General features: G+C 40.2%; 1 protein-coding gene across 4 annotated transcripts in view; it reads right to left on the bottom strand.

The window, feature by feature from the left end:
• Positions 1–12,688, bottom strand: part of LOC110490875 (tetratricopeptide repeat protein 21B) — a 66,477-nt gene that overhangs the window by 8,409 nt on the left and 45,380 nt on the right. For all 4 annotated transcript variants that reach the window (XR_016486524.1, XR_016486523.1, XM_036945639.2 and 1 more), the window contains 2 exons: positions 12,426–12,576; positions 5,321–5,482 (listed from right to left, as the gene is read on the bottom strand). Coding sequence is in view for 2 of the 4 variants with exons in the window: in XM_036945639.2 (XP_036801534.2) it covers positions 5,321–5,482; positions 12,426–12,576 (313 nt within the window). In the remaining 2 variants the exon portion in view is untranslated. The remainder of the gene's footprint in view (positions 1–5,320; positions 5,483–12,425; positions 12,577–12,688) is intronic.

Here is a 12,688-nt window from a genome sequence, read left to right on the forward strand (position 1 = left end):
TAGCAGGCAGTTGAATTTGGGCGTATTTCATCCGGACGTGAAAATACTGCCACGTCACCAAGAAGTTTTAACCAACAATGAAGTTAAGAAAAATACCTAAAAAATAAATAAATAAAAGTAACATAATTAAAGAGCAGCAGTAAAATAACAATAGCGAGGCTATATACAGGGGTTACCGGTACAGAGTCAATGTGGAGGCTATATACAGGGGGTACCGGTACAGAGTCAATGTGGAGGCTATATACAGGGGTTACCGGTACAGAGTCAATGTGGAGGCTATATACAGGGGTTACCGGTACAGAGTCAATGTGGAGGCTATATACAGGGGGTACCGGTACAGAGTCAATGTGGAGGCTATATACAGGGGGTACCGGTACAGAGTCAATGTGGAGGCTATATACAGGGGGTACCGGTACAGAGTCAATGTGGAGGCTATATACAGGGGGTGCCGGTACAGAGTCAATGTGGAGGCTATATACAGGGGGTACCGGTACAGAGTCAATGTGGAGGCTATATACAGGGGGTACCGGTACAGAGTCAATGTGGAGACTATATACAGGGGGTACCGGTACAGAGTCAATGTGGAGGCTATATACAGGGGGTACCGGTACAGAGTCAATGTGGAGGCTATGTACAGGGGGTACCGGTACAGAGTCAATGTGGAGGCTATATACAGGGGGTACCAGTACTGAGTCAATGTGGAGGCTATATACAGGGGGTACCGGTACAGAGTCAATGTGGAGGCTATATACAGGGGGTACCAGTACAGAGTCAATGTGGAGGCTATATACAGGGGGTACCGGTACAGAGTCAATGTGGAGGCTATATACAGGGGGTACCGGTACAGAGTCAATGTGGAGGCTATATACAGGGGGTACCGGTACAGAGTCAATGTGGAGACTGTATACAGGGGGTACTGGTACAGAGTCAATGTGCGGGGGGCACCGGTTAGACGAGGTAATTGAGGTAATGTGTACATTTGGGTAGAGTTATTAAAGTGACTTACGCATTGATAATAACAGAAAAGCAGCAGCGAAAAAGAGGAGAGGGGGGGGGGGGGGGTCAATGCAAATAGTCCGGGTCCATTTGATTGGTGATGTACTGGGCCTTAAGCACTACCCTCTGGCCGAGCAGTTGCCATACCAGGCAGTGATGCAATCAGTCAGGATTCTCTCGATGGTGCAGCTGTTTTGAAGATCTGAGGAACCCTGACAAATCTTTTCAGTCTCTTGAGGGGGAATAGGTTTTGTCATGCCCTCTTCACGACTGCCTTGGTGTGCTTGGACCATGTCAGTTTGTAGGGGATGTGGACACCAAGGAACTTGAAGTGCTCAACCTGCTCCACTGCAGCCCCGTCGATGAGAATGGGGGCGTGCTCGGTCCTCCTTTTCCTGTAGTCCATAATCATCTCCTGAGTCTTGATCACGTTGAGGGAGAGGTTGTCCTGGCACCACACTGCCAGGTCTCTGACCTCCTTCCTATATGCGGTCTCGTCGATGTTGGTGATCAGGCGTACGTACCACTGTTGTGTCATCTGCAAACGTAATGTTGGAGTCATGCCTGGCCGTGCAGTCGTGGGTGAACAGGGAGTACAGGACGGGACTGAGCACGCATCCCTGAGGGGTCCCCGTGGTGAGGATCAGCATGCCGGATGTGTTGTTAACTATCACCTGGGGGGGCCCGTCAGGAAATCCAGGATCCAGTTGCAGAGGGAGATGTTGAGTCCCAGGGTCCTTCTTAGCTTAGTGATGAGCTTTGAGGGCACTATGGTGTTGAACGCTGAGCTGTGGTCAATGAATAGCATTCTCACATTGGTGTTCCTTTTGTCCAGGTGGGAAAGGGCAGTGTGGAGAGCAATATAGATTGCATCATCTGTGGATCTGTTGGGGCAGTATGCAAATTAGAGTAGGTCTAGGGTTTCTGGGATAATGGTGTTGATGTGAGCCATGACCAGCCTTTCAAAGCACTTCATGGCTACGGACGTGAGTGCTACGGGTTTGTAGTCATTTAGGCAGGTTACCTTTGTGTTCTTGTGCACAAGGATTATGGTGGTCTGCTTGAAACATGTTGGTATTAAAGACTCAGACAGTGAGAGGTTGAAACTGTCAGTGAAGACACTTAATAGTTGGTCAGCGAATGCTCGGAGCACACGTCCTGGTAATCCGTCTGGCCCTGCGGTCTTGTGAATGTTGACCTGTTTAAAAGGTCTTACTCACGTCGGCTGCGGAGTGTGTGATCACACAGTCGTCTAGAATAGCAGATGCTCTCATGCACGTTTCAGTGTTACTTGCCTCGAAGCAAGCATAGAAGTTATTTAGCTTGTCTGGTAGGCTTGTGTCACTGGGCAGGTCTCAGCTGTGCTTCCCTTTTGTAGTCTGTAATAGTTTGCAAGCCCTGCCACATCTGACGAGCGTCGAAGCCGATGCAGTACGATTCAATCTTAGTCCTGTATTGGCGCTTTGCCTATTTGATGGTTCGTCTGAGGGTGTAGCGGGATTTCTTAAAAGCCGTCTGGGTTAGAGTCCTGTTCCTTGAAGCTCTGCCCTTTAGCTTAGTGCGGATGTTGCCTGTAATCCATGGATTCTGGTTGGGGTATGTACGTACAGTCACTGTGGGGACGATGTCATTGACGCACTTATTGATGAAGCCAGGGACTGATGTGGTGTACTCCTCAATGCCACAGGAAGAATCCTGGAACATGTTCCAGTCTGTGCTAGACAAACAGTCCTGTAGTTTAGCATCTGCTTCATCTGACCACTTTTTTATAGACCCAGTCTCTGGTGCTTCCAGATTAATTTTTTGCTTGTAAGCAGGAATCAGGAGGGTAGAATTATGGTCAGATTTGCCAAATGGAGGGTGGGGGAGAGCTTTGTACGCATCTCTGTGTGTGGAGTAAAGGTGATCTAGAGTTTTTATACTCTGGTTGCACATTTAACATGCTGGTAGAAATGAGGTAAAACGGATGAAAGTTCCCCCCCATTAAAGTCCCCGGCCACTAGGTGAGCGTTTTCCTGTTTGCTTATGGCCGTATACAGCACATTGAGTGCGGTCTTAGTGCCAGCAATCGTGTATGGTGCCTTCAAAAATACTCCTTGACTACATGTTGTTGTGTTACAGCCTGAATTCAAAATTGATTAAACCTGTTACGGATAAGTGAGACGTCTGCGTCCCACCTAACCAACAGGAAATGGAAATGCGCAACGCCAAATGCTAATAGTACTCGCTAAAACTCAAACTTTCATTAAAACACACATGCAAGGTACTGAATTAAAGCTACACTCGTTGTGAATCTAGCCAACAAGTCAGATTTTTAAAATGCTTTTTGGCGAAAGCATGAGAAGCTATTATCTGATAGCATGCAACACCCCGAAATACCTGAAGGGGACGTAAACAAAATAATTAGCATAGCCGGCGCTACACAAAACGCAGAAATAAAATATAAAACATTCATTACCTTTGACGAGCTTCTTTGTTGGCACTCCTATATGTCCCATAAACATCACAATTGGGTCTTTTTTCCGATTAAATCCGTCCATGTATACCCAAAATGTCCATTTATGAAGCCCGTCTGATCCAGGAAAAAACTGCTTTACATAACGCAACGTCATTTTTTAAAATTAACAAAGTTGCCTATAAACTTTGACAAAACACTTCAAACTACGTTTGTAATCCAACTTTAGGTGTTAGTAAATGTTAATAATCGATCAAATTGATCGCGGGGCGATGTGTATTCAATAGCTCCACGTCTTGAAATGATGGTCGATAATTCTCTCTTCCAAAACATCCTGTCGTGTACCGGATGAAATCAAGTGTCTCTTCTTCGTTTGACCAAGGAATAACTTCAAGGAAATTGCCAAGACTGGCGACATCGTGTGGAAGATGTAGGACTTGTAAACTGGGAGGTATATATTTTCGCAGGCCATAGACAATACAGCCAACTGGCGGATTGATCTTTTTTTTTTTTTGGGGTGAACAGTTTTCCTTGGGGTTTCGCATGTTAAACCCGTCCTGTTATAGTCACAGACATGGTTTAACCAGTTTTAGAAACTTCAGAGTGTTTTCTATCTACACATACTAATCGTATGCATATACTATATTCCTGGCATGAGTAGCGGGACTTTGAAATTTTGCGCGATTTTTAACAAAATGTTGAAAAAATAGTCCCGAGCTCTAAGAGGTTTTAAATATGTTTTTTTCTCACCCATCTAGAGTGAAAACATGTTTTTAGAAGTTTTTCTTGGCCATTCATGTTTTTAGAAATGTTTGAAAAATGTTTGAAAATTAAATACAGAAATATCTAATTTACATAAGTACTTATACCCCTGAATCAATACATGTTAGAATCATCTTTGGCAGTGATTAGAGTTGTGAGTCTTTTTGGGTAAGTCTCTAAGAGTTGTGAGTCTTTCTGGGTAAGTCTCTAAGAGCTTTGCACACCTGGATTGTGCAATATTTTCCCCATTATTGTTTTCAAAATTATTCAAGCTCTGTCAAATGTGTTGATTATTGATAGACAGCCATTTTAAGGTCTTGACATAGATTTTCAAGTAAATTTAAGTCCAAACTGTAACACGGCCACTCAGGAACATTCACTGTCATCTTGGTAAGCAACTCCAGTTTAGATTTGGCCTTGTGTTTAAGGTTATTGCCCTGCTGAAAGGTGAATTAATCTCCCAGTGTCTGATGGAAAGCAGGATTTTGCCCAGGTTTACCTCAATTCCATTTATTGTTTACCCTGGAAAACTCCCCAGTTCTTAACAATTACAAGTATACCCATAACATGATGCAGCCACCACTATGCTTGAAAATATGGAGAGTGGTACTCAGTAATGTGTTGTGTTGGATTTGCTCCAGACATAACACTTTGTATTTAGGGGAAAAAGTTACATGCTTTGCCATATTTTTTTCAGTATGACTTTACTGCCTTGTTGCAAACACAAGACATGTTTTGGAATATTTTTTATTCTGTACAGGCTTCCTTGTTTTCTCTCTGTCAGTTAGGTTAGTATTGTGGAGTAATTTGTGTAGGCCAGTGACAAAATGTTCTCAATTTAATCCATTTTAAATTGAATCTGTAACACAACAAAATGTGTTAAAAGTCAAGGGGTGTGCATACTTTCTAAAGGCATATCATGATCCTCCCTAGAAGCCCTGCCGTACCCCTAGAAGCCCTGCCGTACCCCTAGAAGCCCTGCCGTACCCCTAGAAGCCCTGCCGTACCCCTAGAAGCCCAGCCGTACCCCTAGAAGCCCTGCCGTACCCTTAGAAGCCCTGCCGTACCCCTAGAAGCCCTGCCGTACCCCTAGAAGCCCTGCCGTACCTCCACTCCTCCTGTGGTGTCTCAAACACCTCCCCTCCGATGACCTCGTTGTCTGGGTTGAGACAGATGCGGATCATGAGCTCCATAGCCTGATCTCCCCACTCGTTGTCCCGCCGGGCCTTGTTCAGATGAAACAGAGCCTCACTCACCCTGTACACATGCCTGGAGGGAGGAGAGTTCGAGTTATCTTTGAACCATATCTTATTGTCTGCCAGTGGTTCTATACAGCTAGAGACTAGACACTCACTATACAGCTAGAGACTAGACACTCACTATACAGCTAGAGACTAGACACTCACTATATAGCTAGAGACTAGACACTCACTATACAGCTAGAGACTAGACACTCACTATACAGCTAGAGACTAGACACTCACTATACAGCTAGAGACTAGACACTCACTATACAGCTAGAGACTAGACACTCACTATACAGCTAGAGACTAGACACTCACTAAACAGCTAGAGACTAGACACTCACTATACAGCTAGAGACTAGACACTCACTATACAGCTAGAGACTAGACACTCACTATACAGCTAGAGACTAGACACTCACTATACAGCTAGAGACTAGACACTCACTATACAGCTAGAGACTAGACACTTAATATACAGCTAGTTCTATACAGCTAGAGACTAGACACTTAATATACAGCTAGTTCTATACAGCTAGAGACTAGACACTTAATATACAGCTAGAGACTAGACACTCACTATACAGCTAGAGACTAGACACTCACTATACAGCTAGAGACTAGACACTTAATATACAGCTAGTTCTATACAGCTAGAGACTAGACACTTAATATACAGCTAGTTCTATACAGCTAGAGACTAGACACGTAATATACAGCTAGAGACTAGACATGTAATATACAGCTAGAGACTAGACACTTAATATACAGCTAGAGACTAGACACGTAATACACAGCTAGAGACTAGACACTTAATATACAGCTAGAGACTAGACACTTAATATACAGCTAGAGACTAGACACGTAATACACAGCTAGAGACTAGACACTTAATATACAGCTAGAGACTAGACACGTAATACACAGCTAGAGACTAGACATGTAATATACAGCTAGAGACTAGACACTTAATATACAGCTAGAGACTAGACACGTAATACACAGCTAGAGACTAGACATGTAATATACAGCTAGAGACTAGACACTTAATATACAGCTAGAGACTAGACATGTAATATACAGCTAGAGACTAGACACTTAATACACAGCTAGTTCTATGCAGCTAGAGACTAGACACGTAATACACAGCTAGAGACTAGACATGTAATATACAGCTAGAGACTAGACATGTAATATACAGCTAGAGACTAGACACTTAATACACAGCTAGTTCTATACAGCTAGAGACTAGACATGTAATATACAGCTAGAGACTAGACACTTAATACACAGCTAGAGACTAGACACTTAATATACAGCTAGAGACTAGACACGTAATATACAGCTAGAGACTAGACACGTAATATACAGCTAGAGACTAGACACTTAATATACAGCTAGAGACTAGACACGTAATATACAGCTAGAGACTAGACACGTAATATACAGCTAGAGACTAGACACGTAATATACAGCTAGAGACTAGACACGTAATATACAGCTAGAGACTAGACACTTAATATACAGCTAGTTCTATACAGCTAGAGACTAGACACGTAATATACAGCTAGAGACTAGACATGTAATATACAGCTAGGTGTATACAGCTCGAGACTACACTTACTATACAGCTTGAGACTAGACACTTACTATACAGCTAGTTCTATGCAGCTAGAGACTAGACACGTAATATACAGCTAGCTTTATACAGCTAGAGACTAGACACTTAATATACAGCTAGTTTTATACAGCTAGAGACTAGACATGTAATATACAGCTAGAGACTAGACACTTAATATACAGCTAGAGACTAGACACTTAATATACAGCTAGAGACTAGACACTTAATATACAGCTAGAGACTAGACACTTAATATACAGCTAGTTTTATAAAGCTAGAAACTAGACATGTAATATACAGCTAGAGACTAGACACTCACAATACAGCTAGAGACTAGACACGTAATATACAGCTAGAGACTAGACACGTAATATACAGCTAGAGACTAGACACTTAATATACAGCTAGAGACTAGACACTTAATATACAGCTAGAGACTAGACACGTAATATACAGCTAGAGACTAGACACTTAATATACAGCTAGTTTTATACAGCTAGAGACTAGACACTTAATATACAGCTAGAGACTAGACACATAATATACAGCTAGAGACTAGACACTTAATATACAGCTAGTTTTATACAGCTAGAGACTAGACACTTAATATACAGCTAGAGACTAGACATGTAATATACAGCTAGAGACTAGACACGTAATATACAGCTAGAGACTAGACACGTAATATACAGCTAGAGACTAGACACGTAATATACAGCTAGAGACTAGACACTTAATATACAGCTAGAGACTAGACACTTAATATACAGCTAGAGACTAGACATGTAATATACAGCTAGAGACTAGATATGTAATATACAGCTAGAGACTAGACACTTAATATACAGCTAGAGACTAGACACTTAATATACAGCTAGAGACTAGACACTTAATATACAGCTAGAGACTAGATATGTAATATACAGCTAGAGACTAGACACGTAATATACAGCTAGAGACTAGACACTTAATATACAGCTAGAGACTAGACACTTAATATACAGCTAGAGACTAGACACTTAATATACAGCTAGAGACTAGACACGTAATATACAGCTAGAGACTAGACACTTAATATACAGCTAGAGACTAGACACGTAATATACAGCTAGAGACTAGACACTTAATATACAGCTAGAGACTAGACATGTAATATACAGCTAGAGACTAGATATGTAATATACAGCTAGAGACTAGACACTTAATATACAGCTAGAGACTAGACACTTAATATACAGCTAGAGACTAGACACTTAATATACAGCTAGAGACTAGACACGTAATATACAGCTAGAGACTAGACACTTAATATACAGCTAGAGACTAGACACGTAATATACAGCTAGAGACTAGACACTTAATATACAGCTAGAGACTAGACACTTAATATACAGCTAGAGACTAGACACTTAATATACAGCTAGAGACTAGACACGTAATATACAGCTAGAGACTAGACATGTAATATACAGCTAGAGACTAGACATGTAATATACAGCTAGAGACTACACTTACTATACAGCTTGAGACTAGACACTTACTATACAGCTAGTTCTATGCAGCTAGAGACTAGACACGTAATATACAGCTAGCTTTATACAGCTAGAGACTAGACACGTAATATACAGCTAGAGACTAGACACTTAATATACAGCTAGCTTTATACAGCTAGAGACTAGACATGTAATATACAGCTAGAGACTAGACACTCACAATACAGCTAGAGACTAGACACGTAATATACAGCTAGAGACTAGACACGTAATATACAGCTAGAGACTAGACACTTAATATACAGCTAGAGACTAGACACTTAATATACAGCTAGAGACTAGACACTTAATATACAGCTAGAGACTAGACACTTAATATACAGCTAGAGACTAGACATGTAATATACAGCTAGAGACTAGACACTTAATATACAGCTAGAGACTAGACACGTAATATACAGCTAGAGACTAGACACTTAATATACAGCTAGAGACTAGACACTTAATATACAGCTAGAGACTAGACACTTAATATACAGCTAGAGACTAGACACTTAATATACAGCTAGAGACTAGACATGTAATATACAGCTAGAGACTAGACACGTAATATACAGCTAGAGACTAGACACGTAATATACAGCTAGAGACTAGACACTTAATATACAGCTAGAGACTAGACACTTAATATACAGCTAGAGACTAGACACTTAATATACAGCTAGAGACTAGACACTTAATATACAGCTAGAGACTAGACACGTAATATACAGCTAGAGACTAGACACTTAATATACAGCTAGAGACTAGACACTTAATATACAGCTAGAGACTAGACACGTAATATACAGCTAGAGACTAGACACTTAATATACAGCTAGAGACTAGACACTTAATATACAGCTAGAGACTAGACACTTAATATACAGCTAGAGACTAGACACTTAATATACAGCTAGAGACTAGACACTTAATATACAGCTAGAGACTAGACATGTAATATACAGCTAGTTTTATACAGCTAGAGACTAGACACTTAATATACAGCTAGAGACTAGACACTTAATATACAGCTAGAGACTAGACACTTAATATACAGCTAGAGACTAGACACGTAATACACAGCTAGAGACTAGACACGTAATATACAGCTAGAGACTAGACACTTAATATACAGCTAGAGACTAGACACGTAATACACAGCTAGAGACTAGACACTTAATATACAGCTAGAGACTAGACACTTAATATACAGCTAGAGACTAGACATGTAATATACAGCTAGTTTTATACAGCTAGAGACTAGACACGTAATACACAGCTAGAGACTAGACACGTAATACACAGCTAGAGACTAGACACTTAATATACAGCTAGAGACTAGACACTTAATATACAGCTAGTTTTATACAGCTAGAGACTAGACACGTAATACACAGCTAGAGACTAGACACGTAATACACAGCTAGAGACTAGACACGTAATATACAGCTAGAGACTAGACACTTAATATACAGCTAGAGACTAGACACTTAATATACAGCTAGAGACTAGACACTTAATATACAGCTAGAGACTAGACACTTAATATACAGCTAGTTTTATACAGCTAGAGACTAGACACGTAATATACAGCTAGAGACTAGACACTTAATATACAGCTAGTTTTATACAGCTAGAGACTAGACACGTAATATACAGCTAGAGACTAGACACGTTATATACAGCTAGAGACTAGACACTTAATATACAGCTAGAGACTAGACACTTAATATACAGCTAGAGACTAGACACTTAATATACAGCTAGTTTTATAAAGCTAGAAACTAGACATGTAATATACAGCTAGAGACTAGACACTTAATATACAGCTAGAGACTAGACACTTAATATACAGCTAGAGACTAGACACTTAATATACAGCTAGAGACTAGACACTTAATATACAGCTAGTTTTATGAAGGTAGAAACTAGACATGTAATATACAGCTAGAGACTAGACACTTAATATACAGCTAGAGACTAGACACTTAATATACAGCTAGAGACTAGACACTTAATATACAGCTAGAGACTAGACACTTACTATACAGCTAGTTTTATAAAGCTAGAAACTAGACATGTAATATACAGCTAGAGACTAGACACTTAATATACAGCTAGAGACTAGACACTTAATATACAGCTAGAGACTAGACACTTAATATACAGCTAGAGACTAGACACTTACTATACAGCTAGTTTTATAAAGCTAGAAACTAGATATGTAATATACAGCTAGAGACTAGACACTCACAATACAGCTAGAGACTAGATATTCCCTACACAGATAGAATGAAAAGTAGAAGAGAGAAAGGTCATCTGTGTCGTATTCCTCTTCCTAAAAAATATATATATATTTTTACAACTTTTGGATATAAGACACTCACCAGTAGTAAAGACCTTTACAGTAGTTGTTGTGTAAGACACTCACCAGTAGTAAAGACCTTTACAGTAGTTGTTGTGTAAGACACTCACCAGTAGTAAAGACCTTTACAGTAGTTGTTGTATTAGACACTCACCAGTAGTAAAGACCTTTACAGTAGTTGTTGTATTAGACACTCACCAGTAGTAAAGAGCTTTACAGTAGTTGTTGTATTAGACACTCACCAGTAGTAAAGGTCTTTACAGTAGTTGTATTAGACACTCACCAGTAATAAAGGTCTTTACAGTAGTTGTTGTATTAGACACTCACCAGTAGTAAAGAGCTTTACAGTAGTTGTTGTATTAGACACTCACCAGTAATAAAGACCTTTACAGTAGTTGTTGTATTAGACACTCACCAGTAATAAAGACCTTTACAGTAGTTGTTGTATTAGACACTCACCAGTAGTAAAGACCTTTACAGTAGTTGTTGTATTAGACACTCACCAGTAGTAAAGACCTTTACAGTAGTTGTTGTATTAGACACTCACCAGTAGTAAAGACCTTTACAGTAGTTGTTGTATTAGACACTCACCAGTAGTAAAGGTCTTTACAGTAGTTGTATTAGACACTCACCAGTAGTAAAGACCTTTACAGTAGTTGTTGTATAAGACACTCACCAGTAGTAAAGACCTTTACAGTAGTTGTTGTATTAGACACTCACCAGTAGTAAAGACCTTTACAGTAGTTGTTGTATTAGACACTCACCAGTAGTAAAGGTCTTTACAGTAGTTGTATTAGACACTCACCAGTAGTAAAGACATTTACAGTAGTTGTATTAGACACTCACCAGTAGTAAAGTCCTTTACAGTAGTTGTTGTATTAGACACTCACCAGTAGTAAAGGTCTTTACAGTAGTTGTATTAGACACTCACCAGTAATAAAGACCTTTACAGTAGTTGTATTAGACACTCACCAGTAATAAAGGTCTTTACAGTAGTTGTATTAGACACTCACCAGTAATAAAGACCTTTACAGTAGTTGTATTAGACACTCACCAGTAGTAAAGACCTTTACAGTAGTTGTTGTATTAGACACTCACCAGTAGTAAAGACCTTTACAGTAGTTGTTGTATTAGACACTCACCAGTAATAAAGGTCTTTACAGTAGTTGTTGTATTAGACACTCACCAGTAGTAAAGACCTTTACAGTAGTTGTTGTATTAGACACTCACCAGTAATAAAGACCTTTACAGTAGTTGTTGTGTAAGACACTCACCAGTAGTAAAGTCCTTTACAGTAGTTGTTGTATTAGACACTCACCAGTAGTAAAGACCTTTACAGTAGTTGTTGTATTAGACACTCACCAGTAGTAAAGAGCTTTACAGTAGTTGTTGTATTAGACACTCACCAGTAGTAAAGAGCTTTACAGTAGTTGTATTAGACACTCACCAGTAGTAAAGACCTTTACAGTAGTTGTATCCAGGCTCAGTGGTAGCTCCGTGGTTGTGGTGCTCACAGGCTTGAAACAGAGCCAGGGCGTCATCCAGTCTGGCTGACCGTCTCAGCACCTGGATGCACTTGGCCAGGAACACGTAGTTATCTATGGGACAGTAACAACACCATTACACAGAAGTATACACTATATGCTGCTATACACTGAATTCAACGTCTATACCCCTCAACTCTGGACCAGGAAGCCACTGCTTTTTAAA

This window comes from Oncorhynchus mykiss, chromosome 15, assembly GCF_057628025.1.
Source record: "Oncorhynchus mykiss isolate SJ-2025 chromosome 15, ASM5762802v1, whole genome shotgun sequence".
Lineage (NCBI taxonomy): Eukaryota > Metazoa > Chordata > Actinopteri > Salmoniformes > Salmonidae > Oncorhynchus > Oncorhynchus mykiss.